Source organism: Ornithodoros turicata, chromosome 4 (genome assembly GCF_037126465.1).
Source record: "Ornithodoros turicata isolate Travis chromosome 4, ASM3712646v1, whole genome shotgun sequence".
NCBI classification, from domain to species: domain Eukaryota; kingdom Metazoa; phylum Arthropoda; class Arachnida; order Ixodida; family Argasidae; genus Ornithodoros; species Ornithodoros turicata.
Genome location: NC_088204.1, coordinates 19,210,410 through 19,233,321, shown reverse-complemented (window position 1 = coordinate 19,233,321; position 22,912 = coordinate 19,210,410). Strand labels below are relative to the sequence as shown.

The following is a 22,912-nucleotide window of genomic DNA, read 5'->3' as shown; positions in this document are numbered from 1 at the left end:
CCCTCCTCAGCTCGCATTTATTCTCGTCACCAGGGGGCAGATCTGGGGGCGGATATCCTGACCCCACTCTAACTCTGTCGTCACCGATTGCTTCAGTTCACCTTAGACAGTGCATGCAGCATATGCTGTCCTCTACCGGAGCCCTCCGCCCCCCACAGATATCCTGCATCCGGTCCCTGCTCGTCACTCAAAGACGCTGTGAATCATCTATCGAGTTGCACCTGTGCATTTTAAATCAAAGTTAAGAGTTTTTTTTTTTTTTTCGTGCGCTCAAGACAACGCATTGTGTGCAGCCCTTTTGACACTCTCGACGCGAACTATGTAGCCTTCAAAAGCAATACAAATATATAGAAACGAAGAAGGAACAGACTCAATAGCGCACACCCACCCAACGGCGCCAGCCAGCCGTCCGTCCGTCTGCTCCTACGCAACACGTAACAACGAGCGTGTTCTCTCTGCGCGTCTTTCAGGCCGCTCCCAAAGTATCTTCTTTTGGGTGTGTTTCGACTCCCCGGTAACTCCTCCAAATAATGAGAGTTAACCCGCGGGCGAGTCACCGCATGCAAAGGCACGCCGCCGAGCAAGGTCGCACCGGAATCCATTACTTGCGCGAGCGGAGGGAACTGCTGGCCGACGACGTAAACGCGAGCCCTACCTTTCTGTGTGCGTGCCTCCTCGCCTGACGCGGAATAAAAATAGTAAGAATACATAAGAAGAAGCAGCACGTCTGTGATGTATGGCTGTATTGTGAAGTATATATACCTGAGGGTGTGGTGGAACTTGGCATGCTACGCTTTCACGGTGGATCGCTGAAGAGTTGCAAGACGAACAGGAATTTGTGCGCGTGTTTCTCCATTTGGTTCCAGTACCGCGGAGCGACGCGGACCTTTAGGTAAACTACGCCCACGTTCTTTGTTTCGGGAAAAATTTGGGTACCATGCAACCCTTCCATGCGGGGTGATGACCCTGGGGCGAATCAGGCTGTGCAGGTCTGGTTGTTTTCGCTGGGTTTTCATCTGTCGGCACGGCCGTGAAGTCAGTCTTGGACGCATGGCGCGTCCACGGGCAACATGTTCGATAACGGAACGTCGAAAAGTGGGAGATCCAGCGCTCCGACGAAAGTCCATTGAAGCAGAACCATTATGTCGGGCTCAGGTCGGAATCCCGACATGAGGTTTCGGCTTCGAACCGATCGGGAATAAAACGCCACAGCCAACTAACCAAAAACGTGACGCACTGTGAGAAAGTCTTCGGGAGACATGTGCCATATCGATTCCTACCGAGTGTTCTGCTGTCAGAACATTCCCCTCTCCCTGACTCATGCCTCTCCTTCGTTTCCCTACAACGTTGATTACAGAGAGGAAAAAGAGTGTCACACTTACCCCGCATCGGTACTTGGGCCTTGACTCCGGGTCTTCCCTGAGATCCATGAGAGCCAGGTACCGATCCCGGTTGGGGCCTTCCCAGTCGCCCAGACACAGAAAGCTCACATCTGCACGGGGAAAACGCATCGAATTAGCCTACACATATGCAACTTGTGGATCTTAAATTTACGAAGAAACACAAATATTGCAACGGTAATTGTGAAATTCTGCTACACGTACCAAAGTCTGGAAAAGAGCACTGTCTGAACCGTACGGTGAGGCCGTTGCCGTCGGGACAGTTGCTGAGCTCCGAGAAGGGATCGGTGCACCGGAACTCATCACCGTTGGCGCGGTACTGGAACCGGTACCGTCCGTTGATGGGGCAGAACACGCTGATGATGCTGGACCCACTGCCAGTGGGATCGTGCTTTCCTGTGAAATTGTGGAGAAACGGTATTGGAGGTCATCCAGCCGGTATCGTATTGGAAACGGTACAGTAAAGTGCCACTAAAGCAGACTAAGTCTTGAGTCTTCACAATTATGCCGAAGACAATCCACGTATTCGCATTGATAATAAGAAATAGAATGAATATAATTTTATTTTTATTCCTTGGCGGCCCTAAAATTAAGCAGCTCCGCTAACGTTTTCTTCAGAAACGCTTGCGCCATCTCGCGATGCAAGCAGATCACGCAAGAAACGTCTCGTACACTTTGACACACAAACGTCGCCGACGATGCCTGGGAAAATTGAAGCCAGCGGGTGCCCGACGGTTCGGCCCGAATTATTCAGCCATGTATGCCGCGCCTGCACTGACTGTAGAAAAGTGATTGACTCCCTTTGATTGCAAACGTCTGTTCCTAGGCGGAAGACATAGTCTGCCTCCCCTCATTAAAAGAAAAAGAAAGAACGAAAGAACACAAGGGACAACAAACAGCCCAAACAGCAGACGGTTCGCCGGCATACCACCGCTGGAGGGAGCCACAGAAGTGGCCGACTCTCCGCCTCCTTTATTCGGAACAGTGGCCAAATTGGATTTCTTCCCTTTGTAAGGACTGCTGACTCTTGCTGTAGCACCTACACACGCATTTCATTTGGTTTCTCTCCGTTCTCTGATTGACTTCTGGCTCACTACAAAAGCCATTTGAAGGTTGCGTTAGTGGGCTGTCATTCCACCCCCGCTTGACGCTTTTCGGAGCAGACGACACATAAAGAGTGTGTACCTTTCTGATTCTAAATAACGAAATAAGTGCGATCTTTGTGCGCTGAGGGCAAATACGAAATACCAAACGGCGATTTGAAGAGCAGAGGAAAAAAGAAAAGGAAAGAGAGGCCCATCGACGGTATGAAGCAGGCGATGTGGCAGCAGACAGCAGCATTTTCGTGTGGTTTCGTTTTGGGTCCTCGACATAAACTGACTTCCACTTCTCTCGTCCCTGCAGCATTTTTTCAAATAAAGGGGGAAAAAGTACTTACGGTACAGAATAATTTCCTTGAAGCGACGCTCGGACACCGCTCTGTCGTCAGGGCATGTAGCTTTGGCTGCGTCTTCGTTTGTGTAGCACCGCGCTAAGCCTAATGGAGATAAGGTTTAGATGATTACGTTCCACGAAACTATAATTGTTTGTAGCGGCTTTAAAAAATGTGGTTTCGTACCTTCGGCGTGAATCTGAATGACGTTGGGTGTCTTTAACGTCAAGTGGAAGCACCTCATGCAGTCTTCCGTGCCTGTGCTGTCTTTGAGGATCACGTGGTGACCTCTCCGTCGATGGCAGCGCCCCCAAGGGGGGATGGAATCAGCCTCGATGCTGATCTCAGAGTAGGACACTACAGAGCCTCCAAACGCGGGTTCAGCCTGGGTCTGAATCAAGAAGGTGCCGTGCATTTCTACGGGGAAGTAGCAAACGCTCGTGCCTGCAAGAAAGAGAAGGGCGTGGCATCTGCAGTTCATGTGTCAGCATTGGACATAGCTTTTAGTAACAATGATTTGGCTGTCGAACACTATACAACGAAAAGTTTCTATCGGGGAAAAGGCCGCTAACACTTAGCATGTTCTTTTTCTGCCCTTTTAAATACACCAGTACACACAGAGAGGTCAATGTCTGGCTTCAGTTACACGCTGTAACCACGAGAATGTTCCTGCCGTTTACGACGCGCTGCCACGCATGGCCGGACAGAAAATCTCGTCACAAAGAAATGCCTTGTTCTGATTGACATGCGACTTGAAGGCTGGCAACAATGTCTAATAAGTCAATGAGTCACGCCTGAACCTTGATTAGTTCTGTGGGAAAATAAACATTCCCGGGTTGAGTCAACTCTCTTGTGGGAACATGATGATCGTGTAATATATGCCAAGACATGCTAGAACATGCAGCCACCTTGCTCTGTTTTGTGCGTAATATTTTGTGAGTAGCTTTCGCTCTCTCTCCTTTTCTATTTTATTTTTTGTAAAAGCTCGTTTTTTGTTAAAAAAAACTCGATTCTCGTGAATTTCACGTGTCCTAAATAGATCGATAAATAAAAAAGTTGACAACGGGAAAGGGGGGTATAGTCGTCTCTAGCGGACTAACACATTTACGTTCCATTACATTACAAGGTCGTCGGGGCAGTACCGCTTGCGGTGCTGTTCCGGGAAGATCTTTTCTTGATCTATTACATTACGATAGCCGGCATGAATAACGGCAAAGTTTTGATCAAGGTTCATTCTTCTTAAAAAGGGCACAACTGAATAGAGGACGCACACATTAAAATAACATAAATACAAATTTTAGGTCCAACTCCACGTAGCAGTTATAATAATACCGATCCTAGCTCGTAATTATAAGATGGTAGCTCGGATAAAATTCGGCCTTCCTGTTTCGTTCCAGGCTATACGGGACCGAAAATGCGATTATATTCTCAAAAACATTCCACGAGACGTAGGTTTATACAGCTGGTGTTTTTAACGAAATAATTCCCCGCTGTACACATATATGATCACATAGCAATATAAGAATGAGGGATAATATAGAAAAGAACAAAAAAGAACAAGCTGTTGCGCTTGCGGCGCATGGTGCAGTCGTGGAGAACAATAGAATGCGAAACGCTTGACGTTTTTGTTTTCTTCGCTATATGCAGTAATGTCGGTGTAATTACGTGCGTTTCACTTTCCGCCTACGCTCCCGCAAATGAAGCCCGGTTTCGAGCTGGCGTGAGCGGTTCATGCCCAGCCAGCCGTCACGCTGAGAAATTACGCCGGCGAGAATTTCTCTGCTTGGAGATTCGGCTGTGACTTGATTGTATCTTCTCAGGATTTGGGGCTCAACGCGGCGATTTCATCTCGTGCGTATCGCCTCGTGTCTGATATAAAACGCGTAAGCAGTACGAGTCAAACAGGCATCATAGAAGCAAGCTGCGCAGTGAAAGACAAAGGTCGCGAAACCCTCTTCAGTCTGTGCACACGCAGAACTTCGCTGCAAAACACGCTTCTGCACACTCTAAAAACAGAGCCTCACCGCATAGCACGCTCCTCGCCATTCATCGTCCCGAATGACAACGTTCTCTCCCTTGATTTGATGAAAACGGGGGTACGCCATTTTTGTGGCAATTATGAACTGCATAATGCTACAAAAATGGCGTACGCCCCCCGTTTTCAGCAAATCGGGGGAAAGAAAGTTCTCACTCGGGATGCTATGCTATGTGGTGAAGTTTTAAGATTGTAGATAACCATAATTTCGAATGACATCGTTCGTTTGTTTAAAACGTAAGATGTACGTCTTTTTGTGACGCTAGCTTATGCAGTAATGTTAATTGTCACAAAAAGGCATACGCCTCCCGCATTGAACAAATAAGGGGAAAGAACGATGTCACTCGGGATGATGGTTGGCTAGGAGCGTGCCATGCGGTGATGCACTTATGCAGTTACCTTAACTGTCACAAAAAAGGCGTACTCCTTTCTGTGACAATAACATGTGACGCCACATAACGCGCTGAAGACCAGCCACTGCACGGAACGGGTACCGTTATCACTCCTGATTTGTGGAAAGTGCGGGGCCTTTTGTGACAATTAACAAAACCGCACAAGCGTCACAAAAAAGCGTGCGCCTCCAGTTTTCAACAAATTGGGGGAGGGGGGGGGAGAGCGATGTCACTCGGGATGATGTGAAGTTCTGCTTTTTGGGCGAGTAGAATTTCTCATACATTGTTAAAATCGTACAACGGTGCGGGGAACTGTTCAGTTTGCGTGAAATATGTCTTGTCTGCTAGACTTGAGTGTTTTCTGGTGTGTACTTAATGAGGATAGGTTCTCTGTTTGGGTGCCTCTGCAGGCCCTATAGATAAAAAATCGTATCGTATTTTCACTTCACTTCACTTCATTCACAATTGCGATCGTTCACAAAATAAAGACACCTCAAACGAGAGCTCTAATCTCATTAAAGCACCAGAGATATAAATGTAAAGTTGATGCGTCCAACAATACTTCGTCTATATAACTCCTACACGATTTTTTTGTCAGCTGCGAGTTAGCCGACAAGACTCGCTGTTTTTCTTTTCTTTTTCAGATTGAAGATAGGTACAAGGTTCCACATAACAGCGCTATGCTAACACACTCCAAATGTGTACTTCACTGCTCCAACCAAACTATCGAATTCCACGTAACATCATCATTTCTCTGGTGATTCGTTGAAACTGTGATGTGTACGCCCTTTTTGTGACACTTATGCATTTATTTGAACGATCACATTATTATTATTTTATTCCCCACATCACCATCAGCAATGGGGTAGAGTATCGCCCCTGGCGATGAAACTCCCCATTCATCGTCTTAAAAATAAAATTGTTGATGTTGTTGTTGTGAGAGATCACAAAAAGGCCTACACCCCACCTCCTCCACTAATCAGCTCTGATAACGATATCGTTCTGTGCAGTGGTTGGTCTTGTCTGTGTTTCGTGGTGATGTTCTGGTTCTATTGTTCTGTGGTGAGTGCAGCGGGGCTCTCTCCTGAAATCGGAACCATCAACAGGAGATGTTCCGCTTTTAGAGTGCTGAAATAGCTTAATTATTACAAGGAAGGAGCAATATGCACGATCCTGCACTGAACGCCGCGCGCTAAATAAGGAACGTTGTTGGCAAGGTCGTGTAAAAACTACCTGCTCTTACACACCTGCGTCGTGAGTCAGCAACTAAAATCGAATCAGGGTTTGTAGTTCGCCTTGAGCCAGACTGCGTGCACCTCCGTTGCCAGCAGTGTTTTGTGGCGTCTGCCTGCGCGTGCGTTTTGCCTTTCGGTGGCCGACCGCGATTTCGTCGAGGTCGTCTGCTACGCAAGAAAGCCGTGCCAGGTTTTCCCCACGTGCACCTACGTTGCTCTTCTTGAGGAAGACTAGCCGTCTTAACGCGGCAGAGGACGCCAAGATTCCTTCCTCGCTACGTGGACATTATGGAGTCGGGACGTCGTCTGCTCCTGCCAATCGCTGCAGACGATTTCAAACACTGGCTTTCTGTGGCTCCAAGGGGCTGCCCATGTGGCTCATCGGCTCATCTCCATAGCTATACGGCTGCCGAAGCACGGTCGTGATGGGCGGACACTAACGTCTACATGTCGTCTGCAAGTATCTTGAAAAAGTTGGCAAGAATACTCGCTGTCGCACCGTTTTAATTTAAGAGGTCAGCGGACAGTGAACAAGACTAAGGCATCCCCTCCAAAAAGACACCACAAAAGTCAGTCGGTGGTCAATACGACCGCGTCTCTGAATGGCGTGTACACAATGGTGTATTTATTTTCCTCGAACCTTTCAAAGGTGATATAGAATACTTGTATGACGTCTGCATACTATACAGGCACTCTTCCTTTGTTACACTTGCGTGGGTCCATTGTGCTGCGGTGTTGTTGCCTTGCATCGTGTGGGAATGGGATCACACGTCGATTGTTCGGAGTCATTTTTAGAAGGAGATCGACGCCCGGTAGCAACTCGCGTGGCGACTTATGACTGAGCTTGCTTGTCAGTTGGAAAAGAACGACGTGGTTGAAACGACACTTGAGAAGGGGAAGGGGGTGATATACGCGGGGGATGAGGTCCTCACACGCTAAATGTGAGCTGCCACACTTCCCCACAAATTTATTGTCCACCAGCATATTGTCCATAACCATGTGTAGTAAAGCATCGTTATAACGAAGCCGCTTTATTCGAATTATCGCCTTCGTCCGAAGTTTTACGAAGTTTCGGCCGAAATATACACGCGTTTTGAACCGGGTTGCCTCTCTGCCTCCGGGAACCACTCCGCTTACAGCAGAGAGTGAGCCGTCGGATCGGCAAAACCAGATAACTATTCACTTATTCTCTCTCTCTCTCTTACACTTAATCAAAAGAATGCCCACGCACTAATCACCAAGATTTGTTTCATTTCGCGAATACCTTTTTAAAACGATTCGGCGGTGTGTCCGCGTGCTTCCGATTTTGTCACTGCTTTTGTGGGACTTATCGTTTGCATCGAACTCCCGCTTATATCAAATTTTCCTCCGGTTTCGTTTGTACTTCCTTATACCGAGGTTTTGCTGTACGTCTAGCAAACGATGCTTAATCAAGCCAAAGGCTGTCGGTCAGTCAAGGACAGTCAGACCATCCTGTACCTAAAACAAGTCATGGATCAGGTGTTTTGTACACCACGGAAAGGAAGTGTCCCTTCCTTTCGCCGGTCTCCACGCACACAACAGTGCTTGACGCCAATGTTCGAGGATATTTAAAAAACCGCCCCCTCCTGCAAACTTCTCCCCTCCGTTGGCGTTGCTTCCGGTTCCCCTTTTGTACGATCGCGCTTCCCCACCAACCAACAGCGTACCGGAAGTCAGTGAAACCTAAACTGTGCATGGTGGCAACACCGGAAATGACGTTGCCAGCGCTCTTACGTTCTCCACCTCTCGGGGATTTTTTCTCACGCCGCACACACATACGGTCTTTTTACTTCTTCGGTTGTGTTCATTCGGTTCTTTTTCCCTTTAAACCGGGGAAGCGCCAATACAAATATACAACTTACAACGAGGTGGGAATATTCCCTTCCTTGACTTGTTTCTCGCAGACTCCCTCCCATTCTCCTGTCGTCTGCTTTGCTTGAAGCAGCGCTGTCGTCCGCGTTTTTATTGCTCCTTCTTTTTTTTTTTTTCTTTCTTTTTGGCTTCGTATGTATCGATGATGTTCGCTCTTTCGTTTCGAGAATTCCATTCCCACAAGAAAAAGAAACACCCTCGTGTTCGATTTCATGTCGGAAGAGGGGGCTCATGAGAGTTGGGAGCCGTCGTCTGCTTTCAGCATCATCTGCTCGCTTGTTTTCTTTCTTTTGCTCGCGGGGAGTGCCCCGTTACTATAGTGTACGTCTACGTTCATTGAGAGCATCTGCGCGTTTTTGAGGGTCAAAGGCGGACTTTTGCAGGTTTGGGGGCATTTGTTGGGATTTCGTGAACTTTCAGGGGCAAGCAGGTCTCTTTCCGTGAATGAAATTTCCGCGTATGGAGGTCGCTGCTCATGGGAAGGTGCACGTTTTGGAGTTTCTCTGGGAAGGTTGATGTGGCATGTTGGGAAAGGTTGGCTTCATGAATGGCGCGGTGGAATAAACGGAGGAGGAGTAAGCCGCAGCAGGTTGTATACCGGCGTGTGTGTTTGTGTATGTGGGGGTAGGGGGTAGTAGAGCACTAAGGTGGAATTTTCGGTAAGATCTGTTTCCTTTAATGTGCATGTCGGGGCTTGCTGTGAATGGAAACCATCTAGAATAGACATGTGCGTGTGTGCGAGCGGGAATTTCAAAGTGTGTGTGTGTGTGTGTGTGTGTGTGTGTGTGTGTGTGTGTGTGTGTGTGTGTGTGTGTGTGTGTGTGTGTGTGTGTGTGTGTGTGTGTGTGTGTGTGTGTGTGTGTGTGTGTGTGTGTGTGTGTGTGTGTGTGTGAGGAGGGGGGTAGGGGTACGGGTAATGTTGGGAAGTGCTAATTTTAGAGTGCAGGTGAAGAACTGCGACCGCGCGTGATTCGTAATGCTTATTACGGATTTTTTTTTTTTTTGCTTTGTATTGCCGTGTTTTCCTATGTATAAGTAACGTGCGCGTGATACATGTATAAGGGAGAGAGCACTTCGTGAAAATTTTGAGTAGATTTACACGTAAGACGAATCAGCCTATTTGTGCGGCGACATGCTGCACGTGCCGCGGGGTAGGACTGCGGATAATTACCACCGTCTGGGGGTTCTTTTGTCGTGCGCCGGAAATCTCCGACACACGGTGCTGGAAGCAATAGAATAGGATAGAATTATAAAGAAAAATATGGAAACTTATGTAGCAATCTTGACCTCCCCCAGATTGCTACTTTGTACCTTGAAGAGAAGACGGCTGTATAATGTATAAGAAGCGAAGAGATACATAGGGACGCCCTAGAGAGACGCCTCTCAAGGTGCTTTAGTTTAAGTACCCATCTAACATTGACCCTCTGGGCACGCGTTCTCACGAGAGCTTAGGTGCGACGCCCCACATAAATAACATGGACTGACTGGGCCATCAATCCACATAAACAACACATCATAGGTTCGCGCAGGCTGTTCATGTGGAGGTACATGGGTTCCTTCGGAACCGCAGCGACGTTTCGACGTTCAACGGTCGACGTTTCGACAGTGGCACTGTCTTGGGTCTGCACTGACAGTGCGTCTCGGCGAGACGTCAATGTTCCACGGTGACTGCGCCACCTGTGGAGGCCGCAGTGCAAGCTATAGCAAGTATATATATATATATATATATATATATATATATATATATATATATAAATCTCTTACCATCACGAGGACCATGCCTTGGCGGTGCAGACAGCGACGCACCGCGAGAGAGCAATGGAGCAAGGTGCAAGCTTCGTCGCACTGCTATACCGTAGCCCTCCCAGCCAGGCTGTGTTTGGAATGCGGAATAGCACGCATATTATGTCCCTCTCAAAATTAAACTACGATTTCATACATGCAGGTACCAGCAATGCGAGGCGAAAAAATCGTGCGTGGAGGAGCCCTTTCGTGTTTGGGGAACCCGGAAAGGACAGGCGGGTCGGGGTCATTGCAATTATATTGTTTCCATGCGCGGTGCTGTGGGGTATATTCTTGAAGGAAGTTGTCGTTTTTGTGGCTACGCGACAGTTGAATTCTGTCGAATCGTTATCCCGATGTCGCGATTACGCACACATCATAAATCATAAGGTAAGAACGAGGACATCCTATACACCCTAAAAACACGACTTCACCGCATAGCACGCTCAAGGCTAAACCGCATTCACAATAGATTTGCCGTATTGTTGTATGCTCTGGACCTTTATTGTCCTCACCCTCACGCTCATCTCGTTCACTGTTCATTTAGTGTTCCTAGCTTCTTTTAATGCATTAGTAGTATATTATTTGCACTACATTACCGGCTATTTCCATGTTTTCAACGTTAATAGACTTCTAAATGAAAACCGAAACCAAACTTCACAGGACCCATACGTCGCGGCGGTGGTCTCACCTTTCGAAGCCGGTGCCCTCTTGAGTGGTGGTGACGTCAGCGAATAAATCCTATACGCAAAAAAGCAGTCCCTCCATTTTTTTTTCGTCATCCTGGGAGAGGCATATCTCACCCCACGTGACCACATGCACCAATATGGCGACCTCCTTTCTATTCCCGGTGCAATCACCGATTTTGTTTACGGTGGTTTACGGCGTCCTTGAGACTTCACTTGTCCTACGCATCGTCCTGTATATCGAAGGTAAGGAGCGGAAGCCACGCATTATTTCACGCTCGTTTGGGTCGCCGCCTAATGACTCCCAAGATGCCCCCCTTCTTTGCGGCGCGTCTGTTTGAGATGAATGGGAGGAGTCGCAGCTGTCGCGTGCGGGCCACGTGTTCCCCTCCGCCGTTCACCATCTGGCGCCTCCTTCACGCAAGAAGGGAAACTTGATGCGCAATTGCCGGACGCGCTTTTTTGAGGCCCTATTTAATACGCTACACGAGGGGTGTTCATATCAACATTCTTTCATCACCCCCACAGGGATACCCCTACACCTTACACTTAATTTTTCTTTTTTTAAACTATACCCTCAGGCGGCCGCTCTTGGCAGGCACAAACACCATCTGGTCACAGCGCAGCGGGTCACAGGCATCGTCGTTTTGAGTTCACGTGACTTTGTTTATGTTTCGGTTTAGCGCTCGACCAAGCTATTGCCCATTAAACTGAGAGGCAAGCGTATTTTGTCATAGAAGTCATAGTAGAAGAACGCAGGCTAGTTTGTGTATGTAGACGACTTGACCATGAATTTGGGGCAAAGAGCGGTTGTGTGATTTAGACTGACAGAATACTTGTAGAAGACATGGTAGATTCTGCCTCCGAAATAGGATCGCATCGCATGGGTAGCGCCGGTGTCCTGATCACATCTTTGGGAGTCGTCCCTCGTCACTCCGAAAAGTACGCGTAGTGATTGGCGATACGTCCTGAGACTTTACCGAGTGCAAAAATGAGCTTTACAACGCAAAGTATGTGACTCGATATGTTCTTCGAATTATATTTTACTTCTCCAAAAGCTTGCTCTTTCGCCACTCAATCGCGTCAAGTTACTGACATCAATGAATGAAGCTTCCGGATTCTTATCGTGCACATTGGTGGAGGAGTCGATAAAAAATGACTCCACCTCTGTCTTTCCCCCTCTTTTTTTTTTTTTTTTTCTGAGCTCCGGGAATTCCAAGACGGCGATGATGCTTGTACGGCGTCGTTCCGGACCGCCTAGCATCTCGTACCTTTTGCTCTTTTTTTTATCTTCTTTACTATTCGGAACGCCGCCGCGGCAACCATCGAACGCAGTCGGCCGCATCGCAATCATCATCGCCATCGACTATTCAGGATTCTCTGTCATTGGTTGAAAGGGAAAAAAAAAGTAATTTTTGTGCTCCTTATTACTTGGTGGTACACGCCGCTGTTGTACAGTTACAATCGCACAGTGTACGGCGCACCTGCTTTCGTGAGCGAGTGACTTCCACAATTACTCTCTTCTGCGTCCACCGCCAGGTGGCACAATTGACAGCCTTTCCATTCTGGTTATTTGCTTCCCTTTGTCTCGGCTTCGTCTTGTTTTTCGCCTCATCCATCAATGATAGACTTCTGAAAAGCAGAAGAAGACGTTTTCCTGCGTAGACGAATGCCTCCCTCCCCCGCTGCTACTTGGGAGGCCACCTCACATTCCTCTCTCGTGTCGTCTGCTTTCTTCGCGAGCACAGAAAGCTCGTCTGCTTCGACGGCCGAAATGATTTTGTCCATCTGATAAGTGCCAACGACACCGTTTCGATATCTGATGGTGGAACAGAAAGTTTATGAGTCGGTGGACTTTAAAATTCGAAAGGAGACGTCCAACTGTCTCAGCAGGGGACACTCCGAGGTCACGTGAGTGTCCACGCGCCAGGCCATTTTGGTGACGCTGTTTTGCCGGAAGGGCATTTTTACTGCATTTCTTCGGAGAAATTTGCGGAACCGCCGTACTCTCCGAGCCAGTGAAAGACGCTGATTTATGACTTTCTCTCGGGCACTCATACTTTTTCTTGCTTTTCGGCTTTTATAGTTGCGGCTACGCAGAGGGCTTTGGTCTTACACGACACGGGGTGCCCTTTCGGTGATGAATGACCCTCAGTTTATCCCGTGGCGTTGACGCACCTTTGTGTGCGGCACAATTGCTACCACACGAGCCTTAGCTGCTCCCCGTGAAATGAAATTGCGACTATATGGCTATAGGGAAATAGAAGAAAAGAATCCATCTCCAACACCGCCTGTGGCTTCGCGAGGACAGGAAAAAAGAGGCCCGCATTCTCAACACGTGGGTTTAGAATCCGCCCTCAAATAACTGATCATCCGCTTGCGGATGCTGACTCCCTTCACTCCGAAACTCTCGTCCCGGAATCTTTCTTACAAATCACATTCCATTCTATTTACTGACGCCCTTAAACACACCCTAACCCAACCCTACTTAGATGTTTCTTTGTAAGGGAGGGACATACCACCACACAGGGCCAATCTGTGCGCCCCTGTATAGGAACATTACCTGTCTGCCTACGCGCATCTTGATGGTCTTCTGCAAGCACCTTACGTAGTCGTTAGATGTACATAGAAAAAGTGAGCGGCGTAGGAGTGGGTCGGCTTGTTTGATATTAAAAGACTTCCCTCTCCCATTGCATCCTTCGCAAATAGGCGCGTACCGCGTTTGCGTGTTGCCTTCAAAAATTGATTTGATTTGAGTGTCACAAAAGATGGGAGAGATTGCATTGGTCCAAGAAGTGCTAGCTCACCACGTCGCTTAGCGTGATTCTATGGGGTATCTCGTCCGACACTAGTCGCGACATTTATCCCCATTCTCTTTCTTGTCATCATCATCATCATCAGCGTTGGTAAAGGCCTTCAGCGCCGAGGCTGGGAGGTGACTCGGGTTTGGTACTTGGCTGCGCTGTCTGAGTCTGTCTGAGCTGTCTGTTAGAGGTGCACCTTTTGTATAGGTGAATTGGATAGGCGCGTATCTTTAGCACATAGCACGCTCTTAGCCAACCATCTTCCCGAATGACAACGTTCTCGCCCATGATTTGTTGATAACGAGAGGCGGAGCCTATTATGTATCTATTATGCACATCTACAAAATGGACTACGCCTCCCGTTTTCAACAAATCAGAGATGAGAAAGTTGTCATTCGGGACGGTGGTTGGGTAGGAGCGTGCCATGTAGTGAAGTTCATCTTGAAGAGGGTAAAGCAGAACGTTATGTGTACCTCCGCGTTGGCGTCTGATTGGGTGCCACAATTCTTCAGATGACGTAACGATGGACAGAGGTATCTGGACGGCGGTGCGTCTACTCGCCCGAATACGAAAGAGAGTGCGTTTTTGTATTAACGCTGCACAAGTTATGAAGGAGAAGAATTTTTTTTAATCATCATCATCATCAAGAATTGAACAATAAATTGTAGATAGAATTACGAAGCGTAGACGAACAAAATTAGATCTATTAAACCCGTAACTAAATACATGCAGATATGAGTCCTTACCTCCTTTAAGGCACAGCAAGGTAAGGAATGGCACAAATCGACACCATTTGGGATTAGTGCTCTCAATTACGGCTACCCCTACACTGTGAACAAAATGAACTTCACCACATGGCACGCTCCTGGCCAAACATCATCCCGTAAGCGTGACAACGTTCTGTCTCCTGATTTGCTGAAAACTGGGTGCGTACGTACGTCATTTTTGTGGCCTATCAGCACCACCACCACCACCACCACCATTTTTGTGGCATTGTGTAGTTCATAGTTGTCACAAAAATGGCGTACGCCCCCCGTTTTCATGAAATCAAAGGAGAGAACGTTGTCATTCGGGATGATGGTTGGCCAGGAGCGTGCTATGTGGTGAAGACATCGATCCTTATTCGCTTATAAAATGCTGATACCATGAGAGGCACGCAGTTTTGTCCTTATTTTACCCGCTAGGATGTCGCGGCGACATCCCCGCGGATCCGCCGATATAACTGCACCCCGCCGCACCCGCACGTCTATCATGAACCACTATTTTCAAAACCCAACTGCAGCGACGCCTGGTGCAGGGAAAGAAACCCGGGCGTGTCCGACAGGAAGCGCAGAGAATGCACACGCACGTTTTATTTTTTATTCATCACTGAGTGCGTGCGTGCGTGTGTGTGTGTGCCTGGCATAAATACATTTTGGGCGGCGGTCATGGTGCTACACGGTGTCGGGCCTGTTCATATTGTCAGAGATGTCGCGCTTCGCTGCTCCTCGTCTCATTTTAGTGACGCGGTGCTCGTCCTTGTTATACAACGCGGGGTGGGAGGGTGGCGGGAGAAAGTGGTGTTGAACTCATCATACGCGTGCAACAAGGATGGAGGTTGCCAGACTGTGTTAGTTAGTCAAGCGGACTGTGCAACAGAGGGAGACTGCTTCGATATGCGTCGCTTCTTTGAATCAGTGAGGCGATATGATTGCTATAATGAGATTGATAACGGTTACGAACTTTGGGGAGGTCAATGTCACCACATCAGGACCAAGGTACCACAGGTATCAGGTCAAGGTACCAAATCAATCGGGTGTGGTACTCTGCGAGACACAACTTCTAGCATGAATTCAAATTCAACTCAGTTGCATTGAATTGGAAAGAGAAATATACGTGGAGTTGTAGGCTCCATCAATGTGAATGCCGGGTGCTCATGTTATGTCATCCCATCATACACTGATGGCTTCATAGGGCAAACTATCACGTGACACGCTATGACCATGTGGCCGTGTCACGGGATATGGTCACGTGACGGCCCTATATTAAGCTACAGCTGCAAACGCATTTGGCAGAACGGCAAAAGATTGAGACGATCTTTTTTTTTTTTTTTTTTTTTGTAACGTGAATGTGCATCAGATTTGCAATGACTCAATGTTATGACGTCATAAGGACTACAAATCTGCTATGGTCCTAATTACTAACAGGAAAAATTAAGCCAAGTTGGGATTAGGTATCACGCCGTGCTTTGCACTAACATTTGAATTTACATGCGAGGGCAAAAGGGATGAACATTGAGGCCGGTGTCATCCACAATATTACCAAGATGACTGTCGAAGTCGTTCCTGCTGAAGTCGGCCTGAATGTGTTAAAGTTCCTCAAAACATATAAGGAAATACAATTATAGCCCGCATAATTTCTACAGACCAAAGCGGCCAATCACGTACAAATAATAAAAAAAAAACTGCACAATAAAAGGTGCAGGATACCAGTTACGCGGTTAGTCACGCGGGCTACGTCATCGTGCTAAAATGCGCTACAACTTATCAACCGAAGATCTCCCGATGACAGCGCGCTTGAAGAAGTCATCGCTTCGGGTACGAGGAATTCATTAACGTCTCCTCATCGAATGTTAATGGACGTGTGAGCCAGCCGTACGAGGAAAAGAATCGAGGCAATTCCTTTCAATAATCCTCCAAGATAAACGCTTTCAATATTTCCGGATGTGACGATGCGGTGTGGCAGAATCCTGGAATATCTTCCGGATGCCTCTTTTGTCGGTGCGCTCCTCACACGAAGAGACTCACGCAGTGACGATTACGGATGCATCTCGAGAGGAAAAGTGAAAACGTGTCGAAGTAGTGAACAGTGCTCGTGAGGTGTTGATGATGAAAGCAAAATAGAGCTTTCCGATGACCTGCCCGCAGTTGTGTGTGCGCGGGAGTCGCAGTTGCGGATGTAATGCTTTGGGTGCAAGCACATATGAACGTGTGTTAGCGTTGCAGCCTTAATGGCGAACTCAGTCGTGCGTGTCAGTCGTGAGGATCGTCGAGTTCTGGGCAGGTTATTGAAGTTTACATCGGACAGACCGCGTATGTATAGTCTGTCAATGTGTGTGAGACCTGGGTGTGAGCAATACGTAATCGAAGCAACTTTGGTATAGAGATGTTCGGAATGTGCAGCACTCTAAACACAGAGCTTCACCGCGTACCACGATCTGCGCCGAATGATGGGGTTATCGCTTCTGATTCGAAAAGAGAGGGAGGCGTACCTCCTTTTTGTGTCAATTTGGATATTTATTTATTTATTATACCCTCAAGGCCCGTTGGGCATTACAGAGGGGAGCGGGAAAAGAAAATACAAAACAGTAATAAATAACAGTGATATATGATAAGTAGAGAGCGGATTTTTAAGCACTAACACGTACACTCTTAGAAATGAACTTTACCGCATAGCACGCTCCTATCACCATCATCTCGAATGACATCGTTCTCTCCCCTGATTTGTTTAAAACGGGAGGCGTACGCCTTTTTTGTGACACATATGCAGTTCATAATTGTCACAAAAATTGCGTACGCCTCCCGTTTCCAGCAAATCAGGGGAGAGATCGATGTCATTCGAGGTGATGGTTGGCTATAGGAGCATGCTATGCGGTGAAGTTCTGTTTTAAGGGTGCAGAATAATATCGTTTTGTCTTTCGATTGGAAGAAAAGTTGATCAATAAAAAGGTGTGGACGCCCTTTCTCAGCGAATCTGGAGGCAGAGCGATATCACCCGGGATGCTGATTGGCATACAACGTGTTTTGCGGTCGAGAGCGCCCCTTAAAAATCCGCTCTCTATAATGATAAGTGACACAAAAAGGCGGACGCTCCCCCCTTCTCCCTCTTCGAATCACAAGCGATAACCCCATCATTCCTTGCAGTGGTTGGCGCAACGCGTGTTATGCGGCGAAGTTCTTTTTATAGAGTGTAGCGCGCTCATAGCCATAACTGCTTCGCGGTGCAAACAAGGAATAAAGAAAGTACGCTGCGGTGGCTGAAAATTAGAGGTGGGACTGATAACCATCCATTTACATTCCAACGTCGTCGGCGAAAAAAAAAAAAGCTATTTTTCCTCACCCGACACGCACACACAGACGTCTGCGTTGTAGCAGAACAAGGTGCCGGTTAACCTCGACCCCGGAGGTGAACGAGACTTCGTCTGTGTTGAGTCTGCACGCATCGCAGTGTGTGTAAATAATTATGAGTACCAGCTATGTCTCTTGTGTATATGCGGGATCACGCGAAGAGCGCCCTCCACACGTCGTTTCACTGTTTTCCGAAATGTCACAGACTATGTATACCCGCGGGAAGTTACGCTTTAATACTGTGAAAGAAGTCATTTTCGTGAATTTCGCGATTGTCGCTTTTTCGCGAACCTTAAGACCCACGAAGCATTGTTAGCGATGGCAGGACAATATAGGAAAATTGTAATTTGTAACGTACGAGTTTCATTACAGTCGAACAGTGACGTACTGTGTGCAATTTATTGTAGCACTACTCTCTAAAAACGGAACTTCACCGCATAGCACGCTGTGCACCAATCATTGCCGTGGCTGATTTGGCTATCGCTTCTGATTCGAAGAGAAAAGGAGGCGCACTGCCTTTTTGTGGCAATTTGGATATGAAATTGCCCCACAAAAAGGCGTACACCCCCTCTCTCCTTCAATCACAAGCGATATCTCTACACTCTTAAAAATGAACTTCACCACATAGCACGCTCCTAGCCAAACATCATCCTGAATGACAACGTTCTCGCCCTAGATTTGTTGAAAACTGGAGGTGGAGCCTATTTTGTGTCAATTATGCACGGCACAGAATAGGCTCCGCCTCCCGTTTTCAACAAATCAGGGTCGAGAACGTTGTCGTTTGGGATGATGGTTGGCTAGGAGCGTGCTATGTGGTGAAGTTTATTTCTAAGAGTGTATCATTCGTGGCAATGGTTGGCGCACAGCGTGCTATGCGGGGAAGTTCTGTTGTTATAGAGTGTATGTTAGCGCACATACAGCACACTTTCGCAACATTTACACTGGGTACCGATTCTACGCCCATTGGAACATCATTTCGTCATTTCACACTCGCTCTTCAACTCGACAATGTGTGTGTGATCGCTTGATCGTCGACGTCAAGTTCGCCAACGAAGGGTTTCATTCTGCGTTGGTGTACTCAACCATCATGCATCGCGAAATTGAGGACACGCCAAATATTCGCCATAAAGATTCCTTCTACTAGCGAATTCGCGAATTAACAACGTTTACAGCATCCGTGCATTCACACGAGAGACATCGCCAAGGAATATTCTAGTGGAATAAAGAAGAAGACGAAGAAAAAGTTCATGAAGGCGGAGGTTCCGCCGCGTCTTACGCTGAGCATTCGCATAACCCTGCAATATCGGGAGTGCTGTACTGCGCAGATGTAGCAGACGACACGATCGACCCTGTCGTCTGCTACGGAATATCTTGTGGCTGAGCCGCAGGATGCTCCCCGTGGATAGAGGAGCACGAAACGATATGACGTTGAGCTCTCGTGCTTACGTGACAACAGAAAGCTATGGCGCTTAGCGTATCTTCCGCTGGAGTATTCTGGTCGCTGGTGCGAATACGCAGTATATTGTGTTGTAAGTGGAACAGCAAGGCCGAGAAACTGGGCTGAAATTTGGAACGATATAGATCTGAACGGCTTCTACTTACTCCCAAACGAAATTCCGTATACCTACATGCCAATGAAATCGCGTCCAGTTCTTTCATATTTGTCACGTTTTGTGCAAAGGGTTTCGGTAACGTTTCTTCCACAGCGAACTTAAGAGAAAGAATGGTAGCACTGAAAGCAGTTTTTTTTTCTTCCCTTGGGCTTCTATTGTCCAGCGCTTTGTGGCTGTCCACAACGATTATTCTCGCAAAAAAGAAACGGAAGAAAGAAACAGAAATGGGTTCAGCGTTGAAAAATCGAAACAATGCCACCTCCTGTGTTCGAAGCCACCCTTTTGTTGACGGCGTGCGTGGCCCTCTGCGTACAAATTCATTTTTTTTCTTCTTTAAAGCTGGCCTAAATGAGGTGTGAGGAAAGCTCGTGAAATATCACCTGGTGTTGTAACATCTACAGTGCTGGAAAAGAGTTTACGGTACACGCTCCGGCACATTCCTCCCTGAGAATGATACGCTATAGCAGCGAATGGGACCGTATACGGGCTTGCAGACATGTGCGTGGATAACCCAGTCACCTGCTTGCTAGTCCGTACGGTGCCATTCGCTGCTATAGCGTGTCACTCCGAGGAAGGAATGCGCCGGAGCATGTTCCGTAAACTTTTGTCCAGTAGTGATGGGAATGATGTCATCCGAGATGATTAGCTATAAGCCTATAGCGACCACCTATATAGCTATATAGGCCAGTGTTACACAGTAAAGTTCTCTTTTGTGAGCGCAGTGTGTGTAATGAAATGAAGAAATAAAAATGAAACGTGTAACGTATAACGTAATGTATGGCGTTATGTATAGGGTTCCGCGTTTTCGTTTTTTTATTTTTGAGCGGATTCGACGCATGTTTTTCGATGTTTATTGATTTCCACGAAATGGGGCGTTTTTCGATGTTTTTCCTGGCGTGTACATGGTTTACCCGACAGTTATCGGCAAATAGAAATACACAATATAGTTTCCGCACGACGCGCATTCAACGTGGCGTTGCTCGCTGCGGTGGCGTTTTACGGCTAACGAAAAAGTAAACGGACATTTTTCGCAACCATCGTATTTCTGTGTGGTTTTCTGATATACATCGACAACTTACTGGGCGTGCGTAGCAAGTTATCTCTGTCATTTCCTGGAATGTCCCTCTGCATTCGGTGTTTTTCGATTAAAACCGAATGAGGGAAAATTTACCCGGCGTATGTTTTTCGATTAAAACCGAAAACGCGGAAAGCTAGTTGTACGGTATAACGTAATAAGTAACGTATGGCGCATGTTAGGACTGTATTCTCGATTACGTAAAGAATATGTAATTACGCGTTTCTTGTTTTTTTTTTTTCGATTTAGCTTTCTGCTGCAAATCTAGAAGCTAACATGGATACGGTATACGTATCGTTGTCCATATGTTGACCTAACGGCTTTCATCGTTCAACGATCAGCTGCAGCCCCGTTCCCTAACCGGAAGTTGATCTTAATTTCACTCCATCGGCGTTCGAGTAACGGTTAAGAGTTCCGTTTAATCCTTTGTCTCCTTTTTTATGCAAATATCCCATCTCGGAGTTCAAGACTCGAGAGTTCAAGGTCTCCGTTTCTGAATCATACGGAGACAGCAACTTCCTTTGAAGCATAGTACATACGGTGGGGGAGTGCCACCCTTCTTTATATCCCTCCCCGCCCGTGTGTAGGTGAGGGGGTGCGGGTCATGGGGTGGTAGGGGATGGGGGGCTCCGGAAGTAAGGTTCTCGTAGCATACTTCCTTTCTCAGGCCCCCGTTTCTTACTGGTGAGCTGTTTTCTTGAAGGGAACGGCCTTAAGAGAAGAAAAAGAAAGGAGCTCCCATTTTGTGATCTTAAAAGAAGTCTACTTTGCCTATTGCTTGGTTGCCTTCAAGAATTATGGCACTAGCTTCTTTCGGCGCACTAATATGGATCACAGCTCACAGATGCAGTGGAGATGATCGTGGAGGTGAATACAGTAAGGTCTTTCTACGCGAAAATTTTGATTGACGTCTTCATAACCTCCCAAGCAACACAACATGCACAACTGCAATGCACAACTCATACTAAGTTAACGGCATTCAGAACATTAGTCCGTCCTATTTTGGAATATAGTGATTTTGTTTGGGACCCTTACACCGTTGCGAATATCCGACTTCTTGAATCCGTTCGAAGGAGAGCCTTATGTTTTATTTTCAAGTCGTACCATCGTCACACCTCAGTTACTCCTCTTTACGCACGGAGTGGCTTAATACCGGTGGAAGAGCGTAGAAAGACCGATAGGCTCCAGTTCCTTTTCCAATTACTCAATGGTCAATTTCCGAATCCATCATCAGGACTACATCACTCCACACGTACCCAGATCAACATGGCTAAGCCATCAGCGCACACTCAAAGCATTCCAGTGCAGGACTGACTGCTTTAAATATTCGTTCTTTCCTCGAGCCGTCGAAGAATGGAATTCTCTGTCATCTGCTCAGGTCTCACACCGCTCTGTCACGGCATTTGTGAAAGGCCTAAACGCGGTTACATGATGTGATATATGTGCTTTGTTTTAAATTATTTTGGAATTTCTGTGCCCCTCCTACTTGGACCCTTTTAGGGTTTGTCGTATTTCATAAATAAATAAATAAAATAAATAACATCTTGACCCAATATTGGAACAATATTGGCAGTACTGGCCCAGTATTGGTCCAATATTGGGCCGACATTGCCAATATTGGTCCTGTATTGGGCCAAGATGTGCTGCTTGGGGTCATGATACACATCGATGGTCAAGTACTCGTATGTTGTACACTGTTCATCGAAAACCGGACGATTGTTGTGAAATGAGATGGAGCGTCGCACACAAACAATGATTGCCTATTTAAAAAGCTGAATGTGTCCTAACCGATTAAACGGACAGTTCGATGCTTTTGTCCTGACTGTCCTGTCCTGTCGACTTTGATCCTGTTGAGATTAGAGTTGTGTTCGACTGTATAGGTTACGTGAAGATGCCAAATGCAAAATTTCATCTAGTAGAACGGGGAAGTTTTCTTAGGTAAACAAACAAAAAAAAAAAATGAACTGCAAGTTCACGACCGTTTTCGGTTTTCGCACACTGGCCGACGTTACAATAGTGTGTGGCCGACATAAGTGTGATTTAGCACTGTTTTGAGAAATGATAAAACATAATCGGCGAATTTCGTTTCCAATCAGTCGCTTGGACTATACGGATAGTGACGGTTACCGGAGCTAGAAATTCATCACACAAAATTTGAATTGTAAATAGCTGGCTGCGTACTTAATTGAAATATTTTGTACGGTTTCCCTGATTATCATTAACAAAAAAAGAGCTATATATGACATGGGCTGTCTTTAGTTTAGATGCAAACTGTTAAGAATCCCCCATACAGCTTTCTCTTCTGTCCTGACGCCTCCGGTGCAGGAAACGGAAGGCTAGCTCACGATCTCACCATCTTTTGTTCTTCGTTGAGGTGATCATCAAGGTCCTACAGTATCCGCAGTCTGGGGCGGTCCGTCCTTTTAACAACAATGAAACCATTTAGGAGTAATCGAGCC

General features: G+C 46.9%; 1 protein-coding gene and 1 long non-coding RNA gene across 3 annotated transcripts in view; one reads left to right on the top strand and one right to left on the bottom strand.

Annotated features, from left to right (window-relative positions):
* LOC135391252 (uncharacterized) overlaps positions 1–22,912 on the top strand; it is a 79,039-nt gene that overhangs the window by 1,503 nt on the left and 54,624 nt on the right. The gene's annotated exons all lie outside the window — the stretch shown is intronic.
* The window catches only part of LOC135391251 (uncharacterized), a 34,586-nt gene that overhangs the window by 6,016 nt on the left and 5,658 nt on the right, over positions 1–22,912 (bottom strand). Inside the window, exons 1-5 of one of the 2 annotated variants that reach the window (XM_064621424.1) lie at positions 8,378–8,384; positions 3,019–3,276; positions 2,839–2,937; positions 1,605–1,796; positions 1,383–1,492 (exon numbers count right to left, since the gene is read on the bottom strand). In XM_064621424.1, the coding sequence (XP_064477494.1) occupies positions 1,383–1,492; positions 1,605–1,796; positions 2,839–2,937; positions 3,019–3,247 (630 nt within the window). In that variant the 5' untranslated portion in view covers positions 3,248–3,276; positions 8,378–8,384. Of the gene's footprint in view, positions 1–1,382; positions 1,493–1,604; positions 1,797–2,838; positions 2,938–3,018; positions 3,277–8,377; positions 8,385–22,912 lie in introns of those variants that run through there. The other variant, XM_064621423.1, reaches the window with a different exon arrangement.